At 49.2% G+C, this 14,794-nt stretch overlaps 7 protein-coding genes across 7 annotated transcripts; 2 read left to right on the forward strand and 5 right to left on the reverse strand.

Moving 5' to 3' along the window:
- Positions 1–567: 567 nt before the first annotated feature.
- Positions 568–5,544, reverse strand: RhiXN_01930 (ATP-dependent DNA helicase RecQ; the record flags this gene model as incomplete). The annotated part of the gene is made up of 17 exons (XM_043321749.1): positions 568–765; positions 793–857; positions 909–993; positions 1,057–1,578; positions 1,631–2,026; positions 2,078–2,199; positions 2,250–2,268; positions 2,318–2,357; positions 2,410–2,452; positions 2,500–2,533; positions 2,587–2,991; positions 3,045–4,005; positions 4,271–4,850; positions 4,942–5,075; positions 5,138–5,210; positions 5,273–5,384; positions 5,440–5,544. 17 exons carry the CDS (start codon positions 5,542–5,544, stop codon positions 568–570), a joined length of 3,894 nt encoding a protein of 1,297 aa, XP_043187572.1.
- A 246-nt stretch (positions 5,545–5,790) lies between these two features.
- RhiXN_01931 (coiled-coil domain-containing protein) lies at positions 5,791–6,846 on the reverse strand (the record flags this gene model as incomplete). The annotated part of the gene is made up of 5 exons (XM_043321750.1): positions 5,791–6,171; positions 6,195–6,438; positions 6,520–6,621; positions 6,673–6,778; positions 6,831–6,846. The coding sequence occupies 5 exons, from the start codon at positions 6,844–6,846 to the stop codon at positions 5,791–5,793; spliced, it is 849 nt and encodes a 282-aa protein (XP_043187573.1).
- A 139-nt stretch (positions 6,847–6,985) lies between these two features.
- On the forward strand, positions 6,986–7,784 carry RhiXN_01932 (uncharacterized protein; the record flags this gene model as incomplete). The annotated part of the gene is made up of 3 exons (XM_043321751.1): positions 6,986–7,051; positions 7,102–7,454; positions 7,508–7,784. The coding sequence occupies 3 exons, from the start codon at positions 6,986–6,988 to the stop codon at positions 7,782–7,784; spliced, it is 696 nt and encodes a 231-aa protein (XP_043187574.1).
- A 216-nt stretch (positions 7,785–8,000) lies between these two features.
- On the reverse strand, positions 8,001–10,577 carry RhiXN_01933 (uncharacterized protein; the record flags this gene model as incomplete). Its single annotated transcript, XM_043321752.1, has 11 exons — positions 8,001–8,153; positions 8,204–8,212; positions 8,271–8,424; positions 8,476–8,489; positions 8,544–8,722; positions 8,789–9,068; positions 9,123–9,261; positions 9,326–9,367; positions 9,537–9,566; positions 9,623–9,894; positions 9,999–10,577. 11 exons carry the CDS (start codon positions 10,575–10,577, stop codon positions 8,001–8,003), a joined length of 1,851 nt encoding a protein of 616 aa, XP_043187575.1.
- Positions 10,578–10,630: 53 nt separating this feature from the next.
- On the reverse strand, positions 10,631–11,062 carry RhiXN_01934 (uncharacterized protein; the record flags this gene model as incomplete). The annotated part of the gene is made up of 1 exon (XM_043321753.1): positions 10,631–11,062. One exon carries the CDS (start codon positions 11,060–11,062, stop codon positions 10,631–10,633), a length of 432 nt encoding a protein of 143 aa, XP_043187576.1.
- An 844-nt stretch (positions 11,063–11,906) lies between these two features.
- Positions 11,907–13,316, reverse strand: RhiXN_01935 (uncharacterized protein; the record flags this gene model as incomplete). The annotated part of the gene is made up of 5 exons (XM_043321754.1): positions 11,907–12,611; positions 12,674–12,763; positions 12,838–12,908; positions 12,962–13,078; positions 13,205–13,316. The coding sequence occupies 5 exons, from the start codon at positions 13,314–13,316 to the stop codon at positions 11,907–11,909; spliced, it is 1,095 nt and encodes a 364-aa protein (XP_043187577.1).
- Positions 13,317–13,859: 543 nt separating this feature from the next.
- Positions 13,860–14,776, forward strand: RhiXN_01936 (O-methyltransferase family 3 protein; the record flags this gene model as incomplete). The annotated part of the gene is made up of 5 exons (XM_043321755.1): positions 13,860–13,895; positions 13,957–14,129; positions 14,188–14,269; positions 14,322–14,487; positions 14,556–14,776. The coding sequence occupies 5 exons, from the start codon at positions 13,860–13,862 to the stop codon at positions 14,774–14,776; spliced, it is 678 nt and encodes a 225-aa protein (XP_043187578.1).
- Positions 14,777–14,794: the final 18 nt, after the last annotated feature.

Below are 14,794 nucleotides of genomic sequence, written 5' to 3' on the forward strand. Positions count from 1 at the left end.
CTAGAACTCGAGATCGTCACTTATACATGGCCCTCCTCCCTTTTTTATTTCACAAGAGTTATATAGCTCTATCTATAACCAAGCACTAAGGTTAGCGTAGTCGAATCAGTGTCCACATTAAAATACGCATAAATTTCATCGGAAATACAAGGGGCAAGGTATTATTTATCAAAGAGCGGTGGGTAACAATATATATGGGAGATATAAACGAGAATAAGAAGAGTCGTATGGTATACAAATGACGTAACTAATAAACTAGTGCGATAAGATGGCCGTACCAGCCTACTGCCAGCTGGCGTTCTATCTTTTGTTGATAAACTTAAACTTTTTTCCCGAGTTGTTGAGCCACTCGAGTTTCCCAGACATCTTGAGTCTGCCATCAGAAGTACTCCTCGTCTTCGAGTTTACTGGCTAACTTGGAGCCCACGCGCATAATCAAATTTCAGGCTTCTGATGCATATGTTACCCGCATTCAAATTTAAATTACATCGCGAGGATACGTTAAAGAGTACAACCGGTCGACAACTGGTGTGCTAAAATAATTAACAATATAAACGAAGAAGCTAACTAAAATTTTCGGGAGGTCGTTCTGGATGGCGCTGGCTTGAACCCTCCCGGCCGTTTCGGGCTACCTTTGAAACCATACTGATTGTGAAGTTCTGTAATATTGGGAGTTTTGACTTGGGGCGATTCGGTGACTTTGAGGCATAGTTTCATAAGCGGCTTGCCAAATAATTTGAACTTTTCAACATTTAGTGATTTGGACTACAAAAAACGTGAATAAGCACAGACCTTTTCATCAAAGTCGACGTCGGACCCCAAAGCGGAACGGAATGACTGTTTAAACTCTTCTTCGCCTAAGAGTAGGTGTGAGGCTACTTTCTCAGATGATTTACAAATAAACTTACTATTACACTCTAGTAACGCTAATTCCTGCAATACTTCTTCTTGAACAACATCGTCCTGGTCTTGGAGTTTGAATTGCTTCGCGAGCTAGGTAAAAGAACCAAGGTTGTGTAAGCATATTCGCTCCAAGACGACTTATTACTAACTCACTTTTTCACGAAGCCTTTTCAGATTCCTGAATCGCATGGTGAAATCCCCAGCGCCAGCCGTATAATCCTCAATATCGGAGTCTGAAGCCAATATCTGAGCAGGTCTCAGAGCGATTGGGCCAGTGGAATTGCTCATTGATATATCCTCTTCCTGAGTTTCTATTGTGTCAGGATCGTCAAAGAAGTTGGAAGGAACCGCATAATCGTCCATGTTTTCGATGTCGTCTACTATCCGTGATCCAGATGCTACTTTCGACGTCTTCTCAGCACCGTCGCCGACGAAGCCGAAGCAGTCGATGTCTTCTGTGCGATTTATAGACTGTATCTTTTTTGTCTGACGAGATACGGAAGTGGTAGATGACTTGCGAGTAACTGTATGCCGTGTCGTAGCAAGGGGCTGGTACTTGTTGGGAGCTGATGCCATAGCTTCATTTGTTTGCTTGCCTTTGGCCTTTTCGGTTGAGGGAACAGAAAGCATGAATCTCTTGCGGCCGCTCATATAATCATCAGCACAGTCCCCTATCTTCAGTCGAGAGTGAGAAGCTACAATATACCAAGTCGCTTCTGAAACCTACCACCAAATACGAATTGCTGTAGCCCGCCCTATTTTGGTACAGCTCTTCCCTCAATGCGTCTGCAGCCACCAAATGTTGGAATAGACGTTCTGCTGTCTCGCGCGAGAGGTCTGTACCCTTCCCGAACATGGGTGAACGATCCCATCCTTTGTCCCGAAAAGTCTTGGCTTTAGACCCCTTGAATGCGTCGATTGTCTGGATCATGGTTGGGCGAGAGCTCGCAACACTCTCAACAAATTCGAGGGCCATCTGTGCGACTTCGGTCATGTCTTCGTTTCTCATCCCTTCGCTATTAACACAGTTGTCGCATGTCTTGAGGCAATGGCGTGGGTCGAATTGTTCACTGAAATATGCAAGGACTTGGCTCCGCCGGCAATCCATAGTGTTTTGACAATACTGAATTGGATAATCCATCACAGTGCCCGGTTGGGTGGAATATATGCATACCTGTATGACTTGTCGAATATCATCCTTCTGGCGTTGCTGTTCCTCAAATGAAAGAGGCTTTCCATCTTTACCACCCTGTTCAATCATTCGTTCCATGCTGTTTTTGTCCGCGTAACAGTAGTCTGATCTCATGTCAATGTCCGACCTCGATTACGCGGTCTGATGAACTTACAGAGTACGCATTGGGCGGGCTGATGCGCTGTCAGCAAAGAAAAGTGAAGGGAAGTTAATATGACTCACCTTGCCATCGCGACCCGCACGGCCCGTTTCCTGGTAGTAGCTAAGCCAGAGAAATGAATATTTCAATGTAGCAACTTAATATAATCACTCACCCAGATAGCGACATCGGGATTTGATGATGAATAACAAAGCGGACTAACAAGTAGATTAGTGTCAGTCAACCAATCACCTCAATAACATACCGTCTGGCTTGTCAATTCCCATGCCAAAGGCAATCTTTTCAGAGGAGCAATCAAGGAAATGTCAGTGATAGACAGTGAGTCACTCACTGTCGCGACAATCACATTACACTCCCCAGATATCCATGCAGCTTGCGTTTCAGTTTTATCACTGACTGTCATTGCTGCGTGATAGTGTCTAGCACTAATGCCGTGTTTCTCTCGTAGCTCGTTCGCAACATCCTCGCATTTAGCGCGACTCAAACAATAGATCACGCCACTTTTTTCGTGATAATGCGCGCGAATGTAATTCGCAATATCCGCGACAACGCCTTTGCCTTTCTTGCGGACTTCGTAATGTAGGTTGGGTCGGTTAAATGATTGAACAAGTTCCACACAGTCGGCAATCCCGAGTTTGTTCATTACGTCTCGCCGAACCTTGGCATTAGCGGTCGCAGTCAGGGCCATAATCGGAATACCCGGGTAGCTCTGACGCAGGAATCCGAGACCTTGATACTATGGGTAAATCAAGTTAGATTATACGCCGAAAGATCAACCAGAATGCTTACCGCTTCCCGGAAATCTCGTCCCCAGGTAGAAACGCAATGAGCTTCGTCAATAACGAACCTCGCTAGCTCCCCGCTTCGCATTAATTTATCTAGGATACTCCTCATGTCCCCGCTCCTCTCGAGCTTTTCAGGTGTGACATACGCCAAAGACGGCTTCGGCCCTCTGGCGACAAGGCGATTACGGGCCTCGCGAGCGGCTTTAGCGGACTGGTCACTGCTGAACATGATGACGTCTACCCCTTTGCTCCGGAGTTGACGAACTTGATCGATCATGAGCGACTTGAGGGGCGACACGACAAACGTCACACCTCTAGTCCTCCCGGTGGTGCACACGGCTGGAAGTTGATAACACAGACTCTTGCCCCCTCCTGTCGGCATGAGTACGAAAACATCTTGTCCGGACATAGTTGCATCCACTGCTGGGGCCTGATTGGTACGAAAGCTTTCTAGCCCAAAGACGCTCTTTAACTTGGCCATAATTTCATCCTTGTAGATAGATGTGGACTGTTCCTCCTCGACCTGAGTAGGAACATTCAGTTCTGGGTCCAATGTATCAAACGTATCTTGGTTGGTATCCATCGGAACGAGCGGAGCAAAGTGCCTAGAAGTAGTGGCAACATTGGTAGAAGAAACAGCTGATGCATTCACGCTCTTGGGCTCTTCATTGGACTCTTTATCTAAGCTTGCCTTAGAGTTTGACCCAGACCTGCTCGGGATAGGCATTGCTTCGATTCCACTTAGCTTTGGAGCGAAGGGCTTGGCTGCATAGGAGTTCGAACCGCTATCTGACGAACGCAAGATGGCTGGAGGCGGGACCTTGGGCGGTCCTGCACTATAAACCTGCACTACATCTGAATCGTCACTCTCCAGGTCAAAGACCTCTATCTCCGGGCTTTTCGCAGTACGATTTTCCCTAGAATCGAACCTGGACCCCTCGCGGGAGGTGTTTTTTTCGTCCCACCTACTGATAGCTGAGGCCGTTTAGGGGAAGGAGACTTGACACCTTCGTTCGGCAAACGGGGGTATACTCTTTCTCGGGATGGAGTGCGGGATGTTGTGGGAGATGAAAGCAGCAAATGCGCATTAGGCAAGGAGTCGGCGGCAGCAGATTTCTTGTCTCGCTTGGAGGAACTGGCAACTGATGGGCCTGGTGTCGAAGGAGTCATGGGAGCCCCGTGGTTGTTGGCAACAGGTCCGGTGTGTAGACCAAGAGTGCTCCACCGGACCCAGCTTCCAGGCTCAATGTACTCATTGAAGGGGGTTCAAAAGACGATCTCCACGCTATGGCTGCCTCGATACCACTTATACGACTAGTCAGGAGCTGCCTGGTACTATCCAGAATGAAACGATCTTGGTCGGGGTCGTCGATAATCTGGGACATAGTTTCGATTAGCTTCTTGTAATTAGGTATCAGCAATCGCTGCTGGAGATCCAAGGCGGACATATTTTGAAGATCAGTGGGAACCCCAGGAGGTGGGGGAACAGGGGGAGCAAACGACGACTGAGCAGTTTGGGGCGTTCCTGCTCGACTGGAAGGCTGGCTGGAAAGCAAACGATGAGGAACTGAAGCAGAGCCAGGTAATTGACCTTTGTTAATCGGTATCGGGTTTCGCGATACAGCCTGCCAACCCAAGCCAGATAAACCAGTAGAACTTTGCCGGGATGAGGCCTTGGGGGCTGGAGCAGACACAGCTGCAGGAGCGGATGAGGAAGCATGGATCTCATTCCAGATAGCCTCGTCTTCGTCGTCATTGGTATCGATTGCAAGTCCAGGATCGATCTCGTCCAGGTCCTCCATTGAAACCACTGTAGTTTGACGACAGAGTGACAAAGGTTTCCAAAACGCGATTCGAGTGAGTATTAAATATATTTTCCTTGGGCTGAAAATAGAGCGTACCTGTACCGCTTGACTGTTCACCCCCATCTCCTAATTTTGGGCGCTTTGGAGATGATCCTGAAGGATTGAATGGCTCGTGTTCCGATGAATAACGCTTTCCTCCCGTAGCTAATGAGGAATTGGAATGAGTAGAGCTGGATTGATACGTAATTTTAAAAACAACTCGAACAGAAGCACGCAAAAACGAGTGACATACGCTAAAGCCGACCCGGAAGGTATTCCTCTTGCTATTGCTGATGCAAGCGCACTAGCAGTCACTCTCGAAGGTCCTATTGGAAGCGCAGTAAATATATAACTCGATCGCAGAGCTGCTCCTGCTCGAAGCCCGTACCTTCCGAGTTTGACTTCTTCAGTCCTTTGGGCTCAGCAATTGAAGTAGCCGCATGCACACCAGAGTTGAATGTGGCGTTGCTACTGCTACCTGATGGCTTGAATTTAAATGACTATAGTTGAGTTAATAGGTGTGTATCACTGTTAAGAATCGTGATAATCATTTACCTTTGATGAACTCCCAGAAGAAAGTCCGGTAGGTGCAACTATTGCGGAACCGCCACCATTACGCTGCCGCATTAATTCTTCAAGATTGTTCTTGGGGGCAGCCATTATTACAAAAATTTGACTTAGATGATTACACGGCTAATGGGCCGTTCGAGTAAAAGGAAAATATCTCAGGGAGCGGCGCAGACACTGAGAAGGGGGTTTTCGGACTTGTCCTCGATAATCACGTGTGCGCCACAATAAAGTCACGTGGAGCAGATCACATCCGAAAAGACCAGATAATTCGATAAAGCATGACAGCTGTGTAGTACAAGATTACAGTTGAGCGTAAGAGAAATAATATATTACAAGCTATGCCTTGGCCTTTCCCTTGGGTTTAACACCCAGCAAACCAGCAAGGTCGTTGCGGCGCTTCTTTGCTGGAGGTGGAGCTGCAGCTGGTTTCGATACCATCGCACGGTGCGACTCGGAAAGCAATGACTTGAGGTCGGGTGCTATATCCCCTGCTTTTCGCTTTACTGTTATCGTCGTGGGTTCGGATGTAGCTGGAGTTTCCGGTTCTGGAGACCCGGAGCCATCCCTCGGCGATTTGGAACCGGAGCCCGAAGGGCCTGGTGCATCGCCGCCAACAGGTATCTTGGCAAATACCTCCCGTACAAGCTTTTCGTCTTCTTCATCCTCCAATCGCCTCTTTCCACCTCGGGATCTATCTCTATCCTGGCCTGCAGAGCCCTTTCGACATCAGAAATCCCAACCTTCTCGTTACGAGCATTCCGCGCTCGAATGTCTTGTAGTGCATCCAGGATATCCATCTCCCGTTTAGAGTCGACGGTTCGGTTCTCGAGAGCCTTCATGGGATTATTTTCTTCCTCCTCCAGCCTCGCCAACCGATCTTCTTCTTCAACGGCCGATTCTTCTCGCCACGGTTCAAAGTTACGCTGAGCCCCGTGCTCGGCTACATAATCGTGTTTTTGGGATCGGTTTTGAATGTAATTTCGGCTGAGCAGAGGGTGCATTTAATGTAGAACCTTCGCGGGATAAGTTTGCCACTCATTTAAACATTGAAATCGAATCACTCACCTGAAAATCCGGATCCCATAGTAAGTCTCTCCTTCCACCGTTTCCTTGCGTGCATTGAACTTCTTTCCCTTGTAGATAAATTCTCCGCAAGAGTTACATCGCCTAGTCTTAGTTAGCTATCAATAGCAAGAAGTGGATACGAAGGAAACGTACATGCTAAATGGTGCCATGAGACGAACAACCTGCTGAGAGTTCTTGGGCCCCGACCGGCGGGGAATCTTTGACGGATCGAAATCCGGCGGGTAATACTTATTTAAGACTGGGATCCATACATTAGCACGCTGATAATTCGACAAAATTCATAAATATACCTTTACGTTCGGCCATGGTGGCGGGTGGTGGAGAGGAATGTGCCCACTCGACAGCACTCTGGTCCTTGATTAGGCGCCTAGCTGACTCATCAGAATTCAGTCTTGTTGTGGGTGATTTCCCTTCGACAACCCTCTAGAGCTCTGGGCAGGACGAAATGGGCGCGCAACAATCCTCTCCTGGCGGAAGCCAGATCGTTTATAGCAACGAGACACCGATCCAGGTAACATCACATTATCATCTATCTTGATATGCACACTAAACGACCTTCAGTTCTCCAAGGATGTCATAAACCATCTCGCCGACGCCCGGGACTCTCCTAACCCAGCACCCGAGCGGCAACAAACGCTCGATGCAGTCGTTCAGCAACGCATTCAGTCCGAGATAAAGCGTCTGCAAGAGGCTGAAGCTCTCGTAAAGGCAGATATTGAGGCCGCGCTCGAGCGCGAGAATCTTGATCGGGAGAAACAGGTTGCAGAGACGGACGGTACCGGCGGGAGCTCCGAGGAACTGAGAAATGAGTTGGAAGAGGTACAGAAGCGGGCTGATAGGTTCAAGAGCAGGCTTTCTTTGGAGCATGCACCCGAGGTCAAGGAGAGTCAGGCAAAATTGCTCGCGTGCTATAGGTAAGCATCATTATTACGATAATTGAACGATATGTAACTAACCTTTAATTTAGGAGTAACCCTGATCGACCGCTGGATTGCTGGGAAGAGGTTGGGCATTTCAAAGAAGCAGTCTCAAAATTAGAAAAAGCAAGTACCGATACCTTCGTTATACCGTGCGAGAATCTGACGGGAACATTGGATCGATCAGGACTTTGTCAAGTCACTACAATAGATTCTGTATTCATTCGTCTTTTCTTGATCGTTGTAATGAACGCTCGTTTGATATCCCCAAATGAACGACCGACCAACCAACATGTGATATATCCAACAACTTCAGGTGCGTGGTAGCATGCATATATTCTGCCAGGGTGCCGCCAAGGTGAAATAGCTATCAGTATTATTATATTGGTGCTATCCTCATAAAATGCCCAACCAGGGCGAATGGAAAACCGACTACCGACTACCGATACACACAAATACGCAACTACAGGAAGGGGAAGGGGAATACGAGCTATACAAAATAAAACGCTCTCAGTGTCTGGGTGTGATTTACGGGGATATGCGCTATCGACGCTTTTTCGCGCGGCCAGTCTCCCGCGCTCGTTTTCCGTACTCAACTCCCTTGAGCTTTTCCAGTTGGGTTTCGTCGAGGTCCTTTCCGAGCCAGCGTACCAAGATCTCTACTGGACGGGTATCGTTCTTGTCTGTACTGGCCCACTACATGGTTGTTAGTATATTGACGTTTGTCAAGCTGGTGGAAAACTTACTGGATCGTCCTATTGGTCAAGAAATGTGAGTACAATGAAACTTGGCCGGTTTAAAAAAAAGACTCACCAGCCACAAATGTCCAAACGGTGGTTCACTAAATATATCAGCATTTACATCCGGGTGCCTTGCAATGTATTCGCTGAGCAAAAGGAACCCGCGCCTATTCATGCTGTCGATGAATCTGGCCCCATGGAGCGGAGAGACAGCTTTTATCCCAACCCTATAGTGCCTTCAATATCCACACAACAAACCCTTTATGACAGATACTCACCAAAGATGCAGAGGCTAGGAGAAAGATATAAGCACACCGGGTATTCGACGCCGTGAAAATCTACATACCGCGGGGACAGGATTATCCGGGTTCTTTACGTTGTGTTCCGCTCGATCCCGGAGGATCTGGCCAAGTACTTCACCCATGGACACAGCTCCTCGATCCTCGGCATCTTGTGACTCGAATGGCACTGAAGTCGAAACTAACACCGTGCCATTCACCATGTTCCAATCGCATACAAAGATGGCTGAAACAAGAACATCAGCTCGGCAACACGCAGCCAGCAAAAGCAGCGAAATCCGCAAGAACTTACCGACCAACGTGCATCCTTCAGGCGCAAAATCGCGTGTTCTCCTTAATCCTTCTGCCAACTGATCCGGATCGTCCGCGTTGACTGGCTCGGGATTGGGATTTGGCTTGCGATTTCTACGACCCTTGCTCTTTGTCCAAAGCAAACAAATGTAACGCTTATGCAACCCCACATCCGGCGGGAATTCTAAAAGTAAGCTCTCGTGTGCCGGCCACCCGCGCGCAAGAACCGTGTCGATATCTTCGTAAGTACGTAGCGGTTGTTCTTGATCGCCTTCAAGCACCTGAAACCATGTGTCACCCAAGCCGCTGCGCATGTGCACAGATGCAGGACTTACTTCGGGGGTTGCTAGCTTCGCCAATACGCGTTCTTGCCAAAGTTTTTTGCACGAAGCAATCACCGACTGGAGGTCCTTCTGACCTTTAAGCTCCTGTGGGGCTCTCCATACACCAATCTCCAATTCTCCGTGGCCGAGCCTGTTAGGGTGATTATTAATAAACAATCAAACTGAGATCAACACAGATTGGACTCTTGGCCTACCTGGCGTGAGAAAGCCGGCAAGTTTTACGGTTCCCCAGGAACCTACAGAAAAAAAATAACGTTTAGCTCACATCTGGGGGCATCATGAAGTATTGATTCCAACATTTCTTTGCACCTCCATTTTCCAACCCCGACTCGCCCGGAGCTGTGTAGATATCAACACGGTCAATTCATTCTGAAACCAACGGGCGTAATTAATCTCGGCACTTACCCGCCACCACAATCGCTGCATCGGGAATACCTGGAGAAACAGGAAATACATACGATCTGCAGTGCGGCCCCCCAAGTTAATCTTACGTGTAAGAACCGATCGCTAGACTTACCTCGATCGCATATGGGACGCTAATTTCGCGATCCTTCATGACAACGCCACCGATGCCACGCGTACGGTGGCAGACGTCGCATATGGTCGGCAAGGAGGTATCTTCAGTTGTCCGGGTACGTTTGCGGCTGACGACTGGAAGGACGGGTGTATTGTGGCAGCGAGGACATTGAAAGTACAGACTGTACTGGTGCTCAAATTCCTCTTGTGTTCCCCTAAGTAATAACCGGCCGATGACTGACGAACACTATAAAATAGAAATTAATTAATCAACCGGTCAAGGATACTGATGGCCGAAAAAAGCATGACGAAATAGTGTGCCAGAGAGCGAGAGAGGTGCAAATCACGTACCTTGATACACTGGATGTCTCGTTCGACCACGTATTTCCTGTTCCTCGCCGCAGGGTCTCCTAGAAGAACATCGGTCCTGTTTGTGACGGGGGAGGTTGAGGAAAACACGGGGGCCGGCAGGGAATGATCTTGATTGGTCATCGGAGATAATGATCCAGTCGAGTCGGACTGACGAGACGATGCGGGCCCCGAGGTCGAGGGAACAGCGGGTAGCATACTTGGGAGACTGGATGCTGGGCTCCTGGAGTTTGCCAGGCTTTGCTGAAGCTCTGGTGCAAGTACCGGCCCAGAGAGTGGGCCAGGGACGGTCGGTTTGAACGAATAGCTGTTGACGGATTGGTCGAGCGCAGGAGAGCCTGCCTGAGCTGGCTGAGAGGGCCCGGGAGCCTGGGATGGGACCGACATGATGGCACGATGGGCATATGGATGCGAGTGCAGCTTGTCCAGCGTCTCTTGGTGAAAGTAGCCTCGGTTGATCTGGACCGGGATGTTCTGCTGGGGAGAAAACTCTGTGTCCGGGGGCTGGTGGATGGCGAGACTGTGCTGGTGGGCAACCGGAGACTGAGGGGGATAGGCCATCCCGATTGGATAGTGGGGCTCCTGTTGGTACGGCTGCATGTACTGGCGCTGCATTAGAGGGTGTGGTGTTGCTGGTACTGGTGGGGGGTGTCGTAGTACGGTGCCGGGTGTGTGGTAGGGAGTGCGTATGGGTGTGGCGCAGAGGGAGAGTGGGCCGGATAGTCATAGTGGGTGGTCGAGTACTGGGGATGGGTGTGGGTGTGGGTGTGTGCGTGGGCATATGTGGGCAGTGTGTGTGCCGAAGAAGGGGGATAGACAGAGTCCGTGACATAAGGGGGTCCGGAGGTGCTTTGCTGGTTTGCAAAGGGGTCATGGTGGTTATATTGCTGGTTTGGATGCTCGTATGCCATCGGTCTGTCCTGTCCGCACGTGGGGAGTTGGGCGTGGGCAGCACAAATACGGCTCTGGAACTGCCGGGAAAACAGCCGGTCGGGGTAAGTGGTCGTGCCGCGGCGCGCTCGTGGTGTACAACTGTACTCTGTCATTTTATCGCTCCCAACACTCGGCGTCAATCAAACCCAAACCAAGCCGTATTGGTTCACAACAAATCACATTCTGTGCCTTGCTTGTTCTACAAACCTACGCCCCCCCTAAGCTCGGCTGAGGCTAGCCCCTTGCCGTTGTCGATCACCGTATCTTCCCTAGGCTTCTAAGCTCCGCATCATTCACATGACAACCTCCCTAATCACCTTTCGGTTTTTGCCTTGCATCTTGCGCTCGGTCATCTTCCTTCGACTACATAATGAATGCGCTAATTTTCTTTTTGATCAAACCCGGGATCTACCTATTTTTCTCATCGCAACCAAGCCTGATTGACGTAATTGTCTGGCGACACTTAATTTTTTGTATCCAACATCGATATCTTTGGCTTACAACTTCACTTTCACGGTTTGACTAGTCGAGCTGACCAACCCTCGGCCGGGTTGCGTCTACTGTTCTGCGCGCATATGGCCGCAACTATATCGGAACTTCCCCTGGGCCTAGAGCACGCGGGTATTACAGCACCGGCACAAGCGCTACCATTTTAACTATCATCGACAGCCGAGAAAAAAAGATACAGTTCGCAGCCAAATGAACGCATTTGAAACGAGTGTCCTTGGTTAAAAGAGTGAGCGTGTTTCAATCTACCCAATAGGGCAGAAAGGAGAGAGAGAGAGAAAAAAGGAATATAAAAAAATCCGAAAACCCAAAGACAAAAAAAAGGTACCAGCTAAGGCTAATTTCCAACCAGCCAAACAACAGGCCACCGAATGAGCAAATTGACGTGTGTACTCTCAAGATTTCGTAAGCGTTCTCTTGCAGAATGCACTCGCCTCTCCACATTATGCATTACCGAATGGACTGCGACCTTGTGTGCCGCGTGCATTCGGTCCATAACATCCTCCCGCGATGCCCTCCATTCATCTCTCGGGTTGATGTATGGCTCTCGTCCAGTTCATCTCCACCATATGCGACCCCAATCGGACTATCCAGAGAATACTCCGATGCCATGCTCTGGACCGATTGCATGGATTGCACAGATTGCCTTTGGTTCTTCTCTGTGCCTGGGACGGGGAGTACATGGGCCGGCGGTGGCGGCGATGGGGGAACTATATGCACTTGAGGAGGGAGCGGTGAGAGGCTATGGAGTGCGGCCGACTGTGGCGACATGACCTTGACCTCGGACTGTGGGGGAGCAGTAACAAGCACCGTGGGCGGGTTGTCGCTTACGACGGATAGGGCTCTAGTTACGACATTTAGAGCGAGAGGGCTGGGGCGCGAGGGCGTATACTTGGAACCAGTAAGGCTCGTGCTTGAGTTTGCCTGGTGCATAAACGGAGGGCGTGTGTTCTTCTGTTGTTGGGCTAGAATAGCAGATGGGAGTTGAACTGTTTCATTGGTCCCTGCACTGTTCTTTGATTGCTTCTCTTGCGTTTTCTCAGAGAGCGTTGTTTGGGAGCGACCACCAGTCGTCTTCAGGGTCTCGGTCGACTCGGTCTTGCTGTGTCTGGTACGGGCAGCGGTCAGACTCTGAGCCCGACGAGCTTTAGCGCCCTATGAATTGATTATCAATGTTCAGAGGTCATACTCCTCATGCGGCACTCGAAATCACGCACATTTGCTTTGGGGTCATTCAATAGAGATCCCCACCACCACCAACCCCCAACGGCCAGCAGCACAATAAGCATGCCACCTACAATCCCCCCCTGAAAAGTGACACCAGTTCCCGACACATGTCAGCTTATGTTGAACTTTTTCCTAATCGAGCTAACATCCGTACCACCATGGGTCCAATTGGAACGGGAGTGCTAGTTTGGGGCAAGCTGGTGCTAGTCGAAGTCGAGACGCCACCTGATAATCAATAAGATATGATGGTTCAAGTGCACGAGCTGAAATGAGCTTACTGGCAGTGATCGTCTGTGTGACGACAGAGACCTGAGGGGCACGGGGCAACACCTCCCTCCTCATTCTCATCATCTGCGACCCGTGAACCTTTGTCGGCGAAGAGTCATTGGCATGCACTGCGAGACAAGGGCCGTTTAGCAATCGTCCAGTCCTCCATGTTTTTTTACCTACACATCGTTAAATACTATTTTGTTACAGGAGTACAGGAGGACCCAGCCCCGCGAGCGTAGAGGACAGCGTACAAGATGGTAGAGAGCGGAAGGAGGCTAAAGAGACAGGCAATTCATTCCCAGCCATGGATTTCTTGCCGCTCAGGAACAAACCAAGAACCCGAAACTGAACAGGGATCGGCATTATGTAACGGGGGCTGTACGTGATGCGGTAAGTAACTCCCAAGGCCTTTGGTTACCGGCGGTGTCTCCATGCTTAAAAAGACACTGTACATATATAGTATATATGACCGATGCAAAAAGGCTGCTTCCGACACTCAGAGACAAATTATAATAATATATGGGGCAGTCATCACTTGCGACCCAGTCCGTTAATTACCCCTGGCCACTTGCGATCCGAACTCCCATTTCTTAGCCCAAACTTCAATAAGGTTAACGAGTTGGGCGTAATTCCTTTCCTTCTATCAACATGCGTATGGGCTGACACAACACGTGCGCATACATGTAGTCATGAATGAGTGTAGCATTGAGTGGGGATTGAATTTTATGAAACGATCTTACCGATTTTCCAGCCATTGAGGCATGTGGATATGCGCAGCGTAACGAGAAAGCCTTCTTATAAATAGGTGCGTCATCCATATGTTTCTCATCATCCGCAGCTCCCCGATAGGTGTATAAGTACGACGAATTCTATTATTTGATAATGCCCCGACCAAAGCCCTCCATCATGGCCGCTCTCGACTCCTGGGTCCAATCTGACGCGGTAATTCAATTTAAAATTACTTGTCTGTCCCTGTATTAATACGAAGTAACGCATTCTTCAGTATCATAACAAGCATCTTCTCGGAGATGATACCATCCTCGAGCAAGTCCTAAAAAACAGCGAAGAGGCAAATTTAATGCCCATTGCGGTCAGCGCTGCCCAGGGCAAATTCTTGAACCTCCAAATACGTGCGCTCGGCGCAAAGAATGTCCTCGAAGTTGGGACCCTTGGAGGGTGAGCTCAAGTGATCGCTTGCTAGGATGGTCAGAATACTAAAGTGATGCCACGCTAGTTACTCTTCCATCTGCATGGCTCGCGCCCTACCTGAGGATGGAAAACTAGTCACACTGGAGATCGACCCCCATACTGCCGAAGTAAGCAGAAAATGACATGTCAGACTGTTTCAGCTAATCTCATTTTAACTAGGTCGCACGCAAAAATATTGAATTGGCGGGACTAAGTGGTCGCGTTGAGGTTAAAGTCGGCCCAGCAGCTGAGGTTTTACCGTCTCTTGGACCAGATCATTCCTTCGACTTCGCCTTCATCGACGCAGATAAGATAAACAATGCTCTTTACTTCAAAGAGGCCCAACGTCTGGTCAGACTTGGCAAGTAGACGCATACAACTAACACCTATGGGTGGGCTGACTCGAACCCCTAGGTGGCGTGGTAATTGTCGATAATGTGGTACGCAGGGGGCGAGTTGCTGATGAGAAAATCAAGGACGAGGACGATTCAGCTGCTAAAGGAGTACGCGAGCTACTTCGTTACGTTCAAAGCCAACCCACGGTGGAAGCTACTACCATAGCCACAGTCGGAGAGAAAGGCCACGATGGATTCATGTATGCCATTGTTGGCCTTCGTGGATCAACACGTTTGTAGCCATAACGTAACTTTAGT

Source organism: Rhizoctonia solani, chromosome 16, assembly GCF_016906535.1.
Source record: "Rhizoctonia solani chromosome 16, complete sequence".
NCBI lineage: Eukaryota > Fungi > Basidiomycota > Agaricomycetes > Cantharellales > Ceratobasidiaceae > Rhizoctonia > Rhizoctonia solani.